Source organism: Schistocerca nitens, chromosome 1 (assembly GCF_023898315.1).
Source record: "Schistocerca nitens isolate TAMUIC-IGC-003100 chromosome 1, iqSchNite1.1, whole genome shotgun sequence".
Taxonomy (NCBI): Eukaryota; Metazoa; Arthropoda; class Insecta; order Orthoptera; family Acrididae; genus Schistocerca; species Schistocerca nitens.
Window position 1 is genome coordinate 673,201,669 of NC_064614.1, and position 14,705 is coordinate 673,216,373.

General features: G+C 37.1%; 1 protein-coding gene across 1 annotated transcript in view; it reads right to left on the reverse strand.

The window, feature by feature from the left end:
• LOC126259255 (serine/threonine-protein kinase fused) overlaps positions 1–14,705 on the reverse strand; it is a 210,937-nt gene that overhangs the window by 65,320 nt on the left and 130,912 nt on the right. The window contains exons 5-7 of the mRNA XM_049955891.1: positions 13,606–13,750; positions 7,844–7,940; positions 5,059–5,158 (exon numbers count right to left, since the gene is read on the reverse strand). Coding sequence (XP_049811848.1) covers positions 5,059–5,158; positions 7,844–7,940; positions 13,606–13,750 — 342 coding nt within the window. The remainder of the gene's footprint in view (positions 1–5,058; positions 5,159–7,843; positions 7,941–13,605; positions 13,751–14,705) is intronic.

Sequence of the window (14,705 nt, forward strand, 5' to 3'; positions counted from 1 at the left end):
TAGTGACTTTATTTAAACACTGCCTGACAACAACTTATTTCCAGTACAACAACGAGTTTTACGAACAGATCGATGGTGTGGTGATGGGAAGCCCTCTCAGCCTAGCTGTTGCCAATTTATTTATGGAGACCTTCAAACAGCGAGCACTGCAGACTGCCAGTAAAAAGCCAGCTAAATGGTACCACTATGTTGATGCCCATTTGTAGTGTGGACTCATGGTGAAGAAGAGTTGGATGTCTTCTTGGTGCATCTGAAAAGTATTAACCCGAAGATACAGTTTATGATGGAGAAAGAGAGCAACGGTCAACTCATTTTCCTGGATGTGTCAGTAATTAAATGGATGGATGGGACACTAGGCCACACGGTATATAGAGTGAACACACACACGGATCGATACCTCCACAAGGAATCTAACCATCATCTGAGGCAAAAAAGAGGTGTCATGAAAACCTTGGTGGACAGAGCCAACAAAATCTGCAAGCCAGCTTACTTACAAGATGAACTAAATCACTTACGGTCAGCCTTCAAGAAAAATGGATATACCAGCAAGGAAATTGATCGAGCCCTACATCAAATAAGAAAAGAAGCAAGAAGTCCAGAGCAACAACGGTCACCTACTGGAAAAGTTTTCCAACCATTCATTAATAAAGTCACGGACTGTGTTGGGAAAGTTCTGGCCAAGTATGGGATCAAAACAATCTTCAGACGCACCAAGAAGATTAAGGAATATTTAAGAACTGCAAAAGACGCCCATCACCCCCTAGCAACACCTGGTGTGTAAAAAATCCCATGCAGTTGTGGATAAGTATGTATTGGAACAAGGAAAAGAAGTGTAAACACCTGCTTAGCCGAACATAAAAGAAACTGTCGCTTAGGACACATCGATAAATCGGCCGCAGCTGAGTTTTTCGCGATGGGAACCACGAAATTAAATTTAACGAGACAAGCATTCTAGCATGAACATTCCAATATCATGCGCGCATGTATAGAGAAGCAATAGAGATTCACAAACACCATAACAATTTTAATAGAAAAGAGGAAGTTTTAAAGTTAGAAAAAATATGGATGTCGACGTTGCGCCAGCAGAATTACAATCCGTTACTCTTAATTGAGAATGATGACGCCTTACAAAGATAAGCATACCGTCGGCATCATGTGACGAATGGTGGTGCCCTCTATGAGCTCTATAAATGCGAGAGTACCTGGCGCCTTAGTGGCAGTAGCCGGACGACCTCGGAAGATGTCTCCCGCAGATGGAGACGAAACGATCTGTGGAAATTTTATACATCAACCACGGCCTCTCAGCCCAGATGTTTCAACTGAAGAGAAAATAGACAGATTAAAAATCTGAAATATAACTGCTGAGAAGAGGAAACTATGCTTTGTAAATAATACGTAACAAGGTTCTGCAAGCCAAGTATGTGAAGTATGTTGTGGAAGTAAGTAGATGTGCTTCTTCTACATCTACATGACTACTCTACATTTCGCAATAAGCTAGTTGGCAGAGAGTTCATCGAACCACCTTCAAGCTATTTCTCTACCATTCCATTCTCAAAAAGCGCATGGGCAAAATGAACACTTAAATCTTTCAATGTGAGCTCTGTTCCCTCTTATTTTATTATGATGACCATTTCTTCCTAAGTCAGGGGGTGCCAACAAAATATTTGCATTCAGAGGACAAAGTTGCTGTTTGAAATTTCACGAGAAGATCCTGCGGTAACAAAAAATGCCAATGTTTAAATTATTGACATCGCAATTTGTGTTTCATACCCATGACACTTTCTCCTCTATTTCATGATAATACAAAATGAGCTGCCCTTCTCTGAATTTTTTCAACAGCCACCACTGATCTCATCTATGCAGTTCCCACATTGCACAGTAGTACTCCATAAGTGGACACAAGTGTAGTGTAAGCAGTCTCTTTAGTAGATCGGTTACATTTTGGGTAAGTGTCCTGCTAATAAATTGCTGTTTTTGGTTTGCTTTCCCCACAACATTATCTATGTGATCATTCCAGTTTAAGTTATTCGTAACTGCAATATATAAGTATTTAGTTGAATTTACGGTGTTTAGATTTGTGTAACTGAAATTTAGAGGATGCCTTTTAGTACACATGTGGTTGACTTCACACTTTTCATTATTTAGAGCCAAGTGATAGTTTCCTTCTGTAATAAAGCAACAAATTAGACAGTGTTTCACATCAGGCTAGATTTGACTTACATTGGCAGTTCCTTGGGTTCAGTCCCAGAGAAACTTCTACCGGGTTCAGACTGCATCACCAGTAATGACTGGATCATCGTTATCTAGAGAGGTGGGATCACTACTTCAACTGACTGGTTCAATAAAATAAACGAGTCTGAAACGACATTTTGCAGTTTTCGTGGGCGACTGTTGCTAAGTGTGACACAGTAATGCAAAAGATAATTTCTACAATAATGTGAAAGTTTCCTGAAATGTATAACAAGTGGTTTGTCTCAACATAAGTCCAAGAACCTTCATTATAATAAGGCATCTGAGCACACAAACTAAAACAAGAAACATAAAAAAAATTTTGCATCGTGGTCTACCTGAGATACAGTGAGTATTTATGAACACAGTAAGTTCATCTTCTTCTTACTATTAAAGTCTTTAAAGGTAGTTGTTTTTATAATGCAGAAGTGTTTATTCTAATTTTAGGTCTAAGCAATGCATCTGCACTAACAACACACAATTCTGAGGCTTGTGTTACAACTCTCGTGGAGCTTCTTGGAACAGAATTCCTGGTGACATCATACGCTTAAGCCAATAGCAGTGCGACCCAAGAAGGGCCAACCCAATTGTTTCTAAATCAATGGGTGAGTGGTTTGTAAGCATAGTTACATCTAGTTTTCTATTATGCCACACATGTATGTTGTCATGGTTTCAGTTCCTAATTACATATAATTTTACAGATAATATGCTGTGAAATGCTTCATCTAATGAAGAATGAATATTGTAGATAATGTTGTTCCACAAAGTATCTAAAAAATGTTAGCAGCTGAGATAACACAAATTATTTCCATTGACAGTGCACATGTAGGATGATTACTGGAAATCTGCAACACGACGAAAACAGTTAATGCAAACATTTGAATGTAATAGGTGTATTGTCATCCAATTTGGGTTGATTTTTATAGTTAGAGTTTCCTGAGGTTGTGAATATTTATTTCAGTTATATAAGAATTGAAGATGAAGTTCTGGCTGATTGTGTACTGAACTGCCGGGAAGCGGTTACAGAGGAACAAGCAGAAGATTCAGAATTTGGAGGAGTCTTTGATGTAATTACTATTTCTAGTTTCAAACACTACTACAGTAACTGAGTAACGCAGTGTCAAATGGACCAGTGAGTGAAGCATCTAGTACACATGCAACAGGTAAGAACAGTATTTGCCTGTGGTTGAAGAAACATTTCATGAAAGCCTTGAAACTGGTTTTGATAATGAAATGGTTGTAAATGTAGATTTATGTGCATGATGTAAAGTTGGGTGTGAACTCCAGTCCTTTAATGTCTCCCTCCTGAGGGCATATGTTTACTAACTATTGTGCACATTTTGTGCTACAACTTCATTGGTATGATTATTTACCATCCCATAAAATATGATGGACTTGGAAATGCACAATAAATTAAGCAGTATTATTGATTACCATTCCCAAAGAGTACATACTGTCATGAATTTCATTTTTATGCTGGATAAAATGTTTTGTTACTTAAGGGGTTAATATCTATTGCCATCACTAACTCTGTTATGTACTTATTGGTCACAGATCAAACAATATATTGAAAATGAGTAATGGCTAGTATATCATCTAGGATTTATGAACACTATCACTGGAGGTTCTCTCATGAGGTGTGTCGGAACAACACCACTGTGAGAATAGAGGTGATGAGCCGTGACTTACCCTGTCAGAGGAGATGTTCCAACAGCACAACATGAAATGAATGGATCAATAAGAATGAATTCAGTGAAGGTGTGGTGACATGAAATGATATCAGTGACACTGAACATAAAATAAAGAAAAGGTAGCCACCCACCTACAGTAGACCGATGTGTGGAGTGCAGAGCCACATAGCAGTAAACAGCACTCACACTGTTTTTTGAATGCTTACTCTTTTTCTGTTACAAGTACATACATTCATACACATAGCCACACAGACACCCAAACACATGTCTGTGTAGTTGAGTATTTGAATGTGTGTACTTTTTCTAGAGAAAAAGCAAGAGTGCGAAAGCTAGAGGGAGTGCTGTTTGTTGTTGTGTGTCTCAGTGCTCCACCGTAAGTATGCTAATATGGGAGTGGTTCTCTTTGCTTTATATTGCATATTGCTTCTTCCAGGAATATCCATTATTGTTAACAGTGGGGTTGTTTAGATGTATTGAACCTGCAGTGTAATGAATTTGTTATGATAGATGAAAGTCTATGTCAGATAGAGACTTCAATCCGGACTTCCTGCATTTCATGAGCTGTCACCTTCTGTATTAGGTTATCTGAGCACACCTCCAAGTTTGAATTAAACTTTCATTGTCACTGATGTTTCACTTATACATGGGTGTGTGCTCAACTAGGCTAATAATCGAGCAAACTGCTTGTGAAATGCCGGAATGTGGGGTCAGGTCTCAGTCTGGCAAAAAATTTCAGTTTTCACAACATACTCATACTGCAAGTTCAGCATATTCTGAATGGTTTGTACTGATATCATTTCATAACACATCTCTACTAACTTCACTCTCATCAATCCATTTAATTAATTTGAATGCATTTAAAAAATTTATTTTTAAGTTTGATTATAAAAGGTGGTTATCATTAAAATAAACTAAAATTACAAAAAGCAACACAGCTCTAATCTTAATTATTAACGATGTTTTTAAGAAAGGTTGCTGACGGGCAATCCGTTGTAATCACTTATGTCACTTGTATTAATTTTTCCATCATGATGACAAGTACTCACATATTTCTTTGACAATTATAAAAACTACAAGACACTACAAAAATTATGATAGTCTAATAAAATGACACATAGCTTTTGCATATGATACTAACTCTGAATGACCAGTCCCACGAGTTGCAAGGTCCATTCTTTGTATTTCTTTAGCAGCTTCTTGTGATTCTGTCAGAGGATCTGTGAGTGGAGCAGTCATATCTAAAACAGGTGACCAAATATATATTATCACAAACATTCAATAGAAACACTAAACAACTGATGCATGACAATATTCATTCTTATCACAAAGAACATGATTTGTCACAACAGCAATCAAGACCACCAGAACCGGAATGTTTAGTCACGATTTTAAAAAATGTAGCCTGCTATCTGGGAAGTTCATAACAAAAACTACTTAAAGATTAAACTAATATAACTTCTAATTACCAAGAAGTAGCAAATATAAATATCAGTTCCTGACAGAGTATAGAAATTGTGCCAAACTGGTATATCTAATTTTATGTAATCTAATAGTTATTGTTACTTTTTAATCAAACTCTTCATGTATTTAGTTTCCATGTACATAAACCAAAATATGATATTATAATTTTAAATTGGTACTCTCATGAAGAGAACCATATTAGTAACCAAAGTTGAGACTTCTAGCAATTATTTAGTGACCTCTTTCATTATCCAATACATGATGTCATGTCAAGGAAACAAATGGCTGATATGGGAAAGTTAGCACCTTGGAGCCATTTTTTGAAGGTCCTAGATGAAGGGATATAACAGAAGAGAACCATTCTGCATAGTTTCTGTACCACCAACACCCCCACCCCCCACTGCTAGCACACTTTAACACAGTATCAAATAATCTGAAATACAAAACAGAAAAGAATGTAAATGGAAAAAAGGTCAAGTGGGGCTATATAACATGAGCAACAGAGGACAGGATGAAGTGGAGGACCAGCGAATGGAGTTACCTGTGTCATGCCTCCACTACTCCTACACCATTACAGAAGAAGTGGGCACAGCGAACAGCTGGTGTCTGTTGCAGCTACAAACATCACTAATAAAGGGGTTCCAATAATAGCTTAATGGCCAAGTGGTTAAGATCAGGGGCCCTGAATTGCATGTGTATATGGGTGTATTCCAGCCAAAGGCTGCATTTCCTATGTTTTCTGGTGAAATTAACTAAATCTGCATGACAGCAATTAAATAAGAGGAATTCTCTACTTTATAATCAGGGAGGTGTGAGCTCTCATTTCAGCAACCTTTATGCCACTAGACTGTTGGAACCATACATAAAGGACTAAAGGACATAGTACTTTAGATTCAGGGAAAATCTGTTCAATTATATCAAACAGATGAATTTTCACACACTACCTGAACTTTTAAAACATTTCTCTCCTCTTTGAGCTCTCTCTTCTAGATAGTTTTAAGTATTAGGAGACACAGATACAGCTACAATCTTCTGCCATTGCCTAACAAAACCAGAAGTGCAAGTCAAGTGCAGCGTCAATATGCAGTACAATTAATATTGTATTTCTTACAGATATGGACTGATACAGTACCAATTTTATAGGTACCCAAGGCCACCAGAGGTTAGTAAGTGCAGGTGTACACCGCAACAGGTACATGGATATTGCTCTAAGGTGTCTGTAATGTACACTCCTTAACTATTTTGACATAGGTATCCCACTAATACCTCTGCAAATTGCACGAAAATGAGATGTAGGCAGTTAAGAAAATTAACAGCTCTACTGCAGAAAATATAAAACTGGGGCTTCTGTGTTGAAGAAAAATACAGCTATGTGAGTGGAGTAGGTTTTATGAAAATATGAATATGACATTATTGCTGGTGGTTTATGATAATGTCACAGAATGCCAATCGATATTAGTTTCTTAAGCAACATTGCACATGCAGATTAATATTTCAATCTTCATTATAGTAATAACCGCCCCTCACACACACACACACACACACACACACACACACACACACGCGCGCGCGCGCGTACGTACATGACCACAGTCTGTGGCAGCTTGAAGCCACTGAGTGTGGCTTCAGCTGCCACAGACTGTGGTCATGTGCGTGTGAGTTGCACTTTGTGTGTGTGTGTGTGTGTGTGTGTGTGTGTGTGTGTGTGTGTGTGTGTGTGTGTGTGAAATGAACTTTAAGTGTGGTATACTTTAAATCAATCGTCAGAACAGTGTGAAATGAACTTTAAGTGTGGTATACTATAAATCAATCATCAGAACAAAATCCTACATCACAATTTCTTCCCTTGAATTTCCAGCAGTTCTGTTACAGGACATATCCTGAAATCTATAAGTGCACCTTCCTTTGTCCTTCAATGGCTTGATAAAGGATAAATGTATTGTTCACTGAGTATTTAGTGGGCTTCCAAGTGCGCCACTTTACACAATTTTTCTTTGCATGAGAACAGTTTGTAGTCTTGATTTCTTATGGTTTACTAATTTCCCAAAAAAGATCTCAGCATCGGCACAGATATACCTATAATCAACTGATAACACAGTGTTGCCTGTCACCAACAGTTCACAGAAGAATACTGTTGTATCTGCAGCACTGAAACTGGTGATTATGTTATCAGGTTACCACTGCTGGGTGAACACTTGAAGGCTAACACTTACTTAATCAAATTTCCTTCAACCTTCCCCCACCCCCTTCTTCTGTTTCTCTCTCTTCTCATAACCAAAAAACCCAATGGGTCACACAAAAACTAACAAAGAACTGAGAAAATGAACTGAGAGTATGAAAGTCAAAACATACAGCTGCTGTAAACCATAATGAAGTATTTCTTCCTTTGCTCCACACAAAAGTGGGAATTAAAGTGCCTCAAGACCACCTTTATGTAACATTGAGAATAATGTAAAATTTACCTTCTTTATTTTTTATATGAACACCATCTTTGACAAATGGATGATACAGCAACTGCGGCCATGTTAGTCTCTTGTTTGGATCTTTTTCTAATAGCCCCTAAGGAAAAAAAAAAAAGCATTATAACTTAATTATTACCAAAACTATTTATAAAATTCATGGCAAGGGTCATATTTAATTAATGAGGCAGTGCAAACATATTTTGTGGCATTCTAGATTTTTAATAGCCAGGAATGTTACTAACAAAAAACCTGTCACATAGTAACCACCTTGCCAAGACAACTATATGGACACTGTTACTCCGCAATGCAAAGCATTTGTTTTATGTGAAGCAGATAGACTGTGGAGAATTTTGGGTGAAAGTGAATTAAAACAATAAATTACTTATATTTTATTTCACTACAGAAGATTTTTCATTTCAGCTTCATACATAATTAATAGACAATTACACAACACTATATTTACTGAGTACTATGACAAGATGTGTAGACATCAGAGTATCAATGGTTTTCCCCCCATTTATTCACTGTACAGTGTCATATTGTATGTAGATGAAATATATGCCAAACCACAGTCTTTAAATACAGGCAAATATATCCATTAAATTGCAAAATACACATATACACATGTACACATGGTATTGGATGTAAAAACCATACTTATGTATATAAAATATTAGTTTTCAACCTGCCATGTGATGAATATCATTTTAGAGATATTGCTGACCTGCTACAGACTTATTTTCATGGGGGGACATAAAGAATTTGGTGTATGAAATAACAATAGTAGCTCCAGAAGAGCTGGTTGCTCATTTGGCTAAAACAGCAATCATTATCCATGAAACAGGTTGTTGAGAGGGAACAACAGCCAATGATTAACTGAAAGAGGGAAAAGGAAGACAATAGAAGATAATAGGGTACCACTGAGAAATGAAATAGGGTAGGCAGCAGAGGATCACATATATAAAAAGACAAGGAGTAGTAGAAATCCACGGATAATACACAAGCTATTGAATTTAATTGACAAAAGGAGAAAATGCAAAAATGTGCCAAATGAAGCAGTCAAAAGAAAATACAGCTATCAAAAACTGAGATTGATAGAAAGTGCACAATGGCAAAGCAGTAACAGTTAGAGGACAAACACAACATTGTGGAATCATGTATAAAGATACCTTTTGAGAAAAGAGAAGCAGCTGTATGAATATCAAGAACTCAGGTGGCAAACCAGTACCAACCAAGGAAGAGAACAGTGGTTGGTGGAAGGACAACATAATGGGTCTAAGGGAAACAAACTGATGAACATTGTTATAGAGAGAGAAAAGGAACTAGGTGAAGATAAATTGGAAGATACAATACTGCAAGCATATTTTGACAGACCACTGAAAGAAAGAAATGGAGAAGGTCCCAGGAGTAGATGACAATCCCTCATAATTATTAAGATCCATGGGTCAGCCAGTCATAACAAAATTATTCTATCTGATGTATAATAAATATATATGAGACAGCTGCAATACTCTTAGGCATCAGGACTAATGCAATAGTACCAGTTCCAAAGAAGACAGTCCATGGTTGCAAATTATTGATATCAATTATTTGCAGAGGAATGGAATTGCAAAATGTTGATATCAATTATTTACAGAAGAATGGAAAAACTGGTAGAACGCTATCTCTGTGAAGGTCAGTTTGAGATCCAGAGAAATGTAGGCTGTAAGGTAACACTGACCCAGCAACTTCTCGCAAAAGGCATGCTGAGGAAAGGCACACCTATGTTTATTGCATTTATATATTTAGTGAAAGCTTTTAATAGCACCAAGTGGGCTAAAGTCTTTGAAATTTTGAAGGTGGCGAGGATAAAATACAGGGAGTGAAAGTTTTTTTTATAATTTGTATGAAAACCAGACTGCAGTTATAACAGTCAAAGGACATGAAAGAGAAGCCATAGTTGAGTGGGGAGTGAGACAGAATTGTGGTCTCTCCCTGATTTTATTCCATCTTTACATTGAATTAGCTGTGAAGGAAAACAATGAGAAATCTGGAAAGGGAGCTGGTGTTCATGAAGTGGAAATAAAAACTTTTATGTTCGCTAATGACATTGTAATTCTGTTAAGAGATGGCAAAGGACTTGGAAGAGCAGCTGAATGGAATGGATAGTATCTTGAAAAAAGGAAGTAATATGAACATCAACAGAAGTATAACAAGGCTGTACTTGAATTAAATAAGTGTGCTGAGGGAATTAAATTAGAAGATGAGACACTAAAAATAAATACAAGTTGGATTTCGCTACTTGGGCAGCAAAATGAATGATGAAGATAAAAAATGCAGAGTGGCAATTACAAGAAAAGTATGTCTCAAAAACAGGAATTTGTTAACATTAAATATCAATATAATTTTCAGGAAGTATTTCCTACAGATATTAGTCTGGAGTTGTCTAGAATTGAAATGTGGGCAATACGTAGTTCAGAAAAGAAAATACAAAAACTTACACAATGTGATGCCATCAAAGAATGTTGGATATTATATGGGTAGATCAAATAACAAAATTGTTGTTGATTTTTATTAATGATGTACCTTTTAAGTCATGTCTACTACTATCACTTAAATTTTTCAGTTCTGTTTAATGAAAAATTTAAAACATTAATGGAATCTGGTAGACAAGTTCATTAAAAACCATAATTTTTTTCCACATTTGAAAATACAATGTACAGACCTTGATTACAATATTTTCAAAAGGTGGGTTTAAACTATGGTATTGCTAGGGTTAACAGAGCTCTGGAAGACTTATGATCAAAGGAGGAAGGCATAGATAACATGCCCTTGGTTTTTCTAAAATCATTAAGGCATGTGAGAAAGAAACGATTATTCAAGTTGGTTTTTAGAATCTACGAGTCTTGAAATGTACCATCAGACTGTCCACGAAGAAGAATGCCTTGCCAATATGCTGCTGATATGGTTGCACTATTGGTCGGAGGATGGCATTCATGTATTGTACGGTCGTTATGGCACCTTCCATGACCACCAGCGGTGTACATTGGCCCCACATAATGCCACCCCAAATCAGCAGGGAACCTCCACCTTGCTGCATTCACTGGACAGTGTGTCTCAGGCATTCATTCTGACCGGGTTGCCTCCAAACACTCATCAGTGAAGAGAACGTGATGCCAATCCTGAGCGATCCATTCTGCATGTAGTTGGGCCCATCTGTACGGCGCTGCATGGTGTCATGGTTGCAGAGATGGACCACGCCACGGACGTTGGGAGTGAAGTTGTGCATCAAGCAGCCTATTGCACATAGTTTGAGTCATAACATGACGTCCTGTGGCTGCACGAAAAACATTATTCAACATGTTGGTGTTGCTGTCAGGGTTCCTCTGAGCAATAATCCGTAGGTAGCAATCATCCACTCCCATAGTAGCTCTTGGGCGGCCTGAGCGAGGCATGTCATTGACAGTTCCTGCTCTGTCTCCTCCATGTCCGAACAACATTGCTTTGGGTCACTTTGAGATGCCTGGACACTTTGCTTGTTGAGAGCACCTCCTGGTACAAAGTAATGATGTGGACACAATCGAATTGCGGTACTGACCGTCTAGGCATGGTGGAACTATACACAACACGATCTGTGTACCTCCTTCCTGGTGGAATGACTGGAACTGATCGGCTGTCTGACCCCCTCCATCTAATAGGTGCTGCTCATGCATGGTTGTTTACATCATTGGGCAGGTTTAGTGACATCCCTGAACAGTCAAATGGACTGTTTCTGTGATTCAATATCCGCAATCAATGCCTATCTTCAGGAGTTCTGGGAACCAGGGTGATGCAAAACTTTTTTTTATGTGTTTAGGTCTACTAGTATCAAACATAGGAACTAATTTGAGGAAGCAATTTCTGAGGATGTGCATTTGCAGCACAGCATTGTATAAAAGTGAATTATAGACTGTGAGAAAACTGGAAAGAAGAGAATCACAGGGATAGAGGTGTGATGCTGCAGGAGGATGCTGAAAATCAGATGGATGGATAAGACAAGGAATGAGAATGCTCTCTGCACAATCAGCAAGAAGAGAAACCTGTGGAAAACACTGAGAAGAAGGAGTTACAAGAGGATGATGGGACATGGGTTTAGACATCAGGGAATGATTTTCATGTCACTGGAGGGAGCTGTAAAGGGTAAAAACTGTAGGGGAAGACAGAGAGTGGAATACATCCAGCAAATAATTGAGGATGTATGTTGCAAGTGCTACTCTGATATGAAGAGGTTGGCACCAGAAATTTGTGTCAGGCTACATCAAGCCAATCAGCAGACTAATGACACCTCCCACAAAAAGATAACATAACACAGAAGAGGAAACCATGGAATCCAGATGGCACAGTTGGACAATGCACGTCATTGTTATTGGTGCATCATATGGGCCACAGCTGCTGTGACCTGATCAGAGTACAGGATGTAGTGGAAAATAGGCACTGTCTAGTTGTAGTAATATGTGCAATATTCATTGTTCTGTTTGTTCTGTTGGAACTCTATTGAAGGACCTCATACTAAATAGGCTTTCTATAAGGACACTTGTTTGGATAGTACTAGCATTGTTAACATGTTAATATCATAATGTGATGCCATTTACATTCTCTTCTGGCATCACTATAACAAGTGTTGTATACATCTATGCAATCACTGTAGTGCATCTAGTAAACTACAGATATAAGTACTGGTCACTGTACAGCCATTTGAGAGTGTCAAATAAACATCTGCAGACCTGAACATGTATTGAGCCACATTCAAATGAGGCATTTCACAGACAATTATTTGTTATTCTGTCTATGTGATGACACCATTGCAGCATCAGGCATGTGTAGTATTCTGCCCAAAGTAATATGTGCATCTATACTAAAAGATCTTAGGAGTGGGCATACACCACCCCCACCCGAATCCACTATTCTCTGCTGCTCTACAACACTTTATGTACAAGCAAATGTTGCCTTCAGCCATTTATGCATTTACAATCTGTTTCCCAACACACCTTTCCTTCTCATTTCATCCAGTAAGTCTCCCCTGACATGTAGTTCTGGATGATTTTCCCAAACTCTCTCCACTTCCTGAACCTGGTCAGCCCTTTTTCTTCATTCGTCTTCCTTCCTCTTCAACCTTTCTGCCAGAAGATGGAGCCACTGGCTCAAAAAGCTTGAAAATTTCCGTAACCTTTATGTGTGTGTGTTGTCTTTCCACTGCTTGGCAAGAAGATTTTCTTGTCTATAAAGTTGCATTATATTTTCAAGGCTCCCTTCATAGTGTTATAATTTTCATAAACTTCAGCAATAGTTAGATGTAACATATAATGTGAAATTACAGGACAAAAATGTATTTCAGCAGAAGGGAAAAATAGGCAAATAAGAACAGTTCTTAAAATAGAATTTTTAGGAATTGCTTCCATTTTGCAGACTTTCATTGTAGGCTCTCTCTGAACAATGTTGAAATTTTTTCATGTTACCTATTAATAAAGAACCCATTTCAGTCATTCTCAATTAATGAATGAGATTTGCACTTTCAACCTTCAGATGTCGAATTTTAGAATTAAAGCCTTGAATATAAAAGAAACAGTTAAATAGATTTTAACAATTTGATTCCATCATTCATAATTTAGTTATGACTGTGGTAAATGCATTTGAAGTTGTGTATGAACTTCGTAGCTGACATTTAGAAATACTGTTGTGTATTTCCAGTTTTCTGTAACAATATAAAAACCACAAATGAGATAATCTACATATATTTCAAATACCTGCAGGAAACTTTGACAGTCAGGAGTCACAAAGCCTGGCCAACACACAGCTTCATATCGAATAAGACGAATCAAGTGTAATATGGATGTTGTACAAAAGGGTGGGGCACCAGCGACCAGCTCGTACACAATGCATCCCAATGACCTTGAAAAAATAAAAAATAAAAACAATGAAAAAATCAAGCATTTTTTCAGAGTACTGAGATGTATATCCATCAGTCACAATACAAAAATTATTATATTTTATTGAAGTAAAGCACCCAACACATTTACAATAAACCCTTGCTTAAAAGTTTCCAAAGCCTGAAGTGTGTGTAGAACACTGACGAAAAAGTGGGTGAAATTTTGCGTTTTATGGTGGTTAAATGTGTATATAGAAATAATAAGCTGAGATTTATTTAAATATCTGCTTACTCCTGAATTACATTAGATTAGATTAATACTAGTTCCATGGATCATGAATACGATATTTCGTAATGATGTGGAATGAGTGAAATTTTCCAATACATGACATAATTAAGTTAATTTAACAACATAATTAAGTTAATATAACAACTTTATTTTTTTGTTTTTTATTTATTTTTTATAATATTTTTGTTTTTTTTCCTTTTTTTTCTTAATTTATATCTAAAAATTCCTCTATGGAGTAGAAGGAGTTGTCATTCAGAAAGTCTTTTAATTTCTTCTTAAATACTTGTTGGTTATCTGTCAGACTTTTGATACTATTTGGTAAGTGACCAAAGACTTTAGTGCCAGTATAATTCACCCCTTTCTGTGCCAAAGTTAGATTTAATCTTGAATAGTGAAGATCATCCTTTCTCCTAGTATTGTAGTTATGCACACTGCTATTACTTTTGAATTGGGTTTGGTTGTTAATAACAAATTTCATAAGAGAGTATATATACTGAGAAGCTACTGTGAATATCCCTAGATCCTTAAATAAATGTCTGCAGGATGATCTTGGGTGGACTCCAGCTATTATTCTGATTACACGTTTTTGTGCAATAAATACTTTATTCCTCAGTGATGAATTACCCTAAAATATGATGCCATATGCAAGCAATGAGTGAAAATAGGTGTAGTAAGCTAATTTAGTAAGA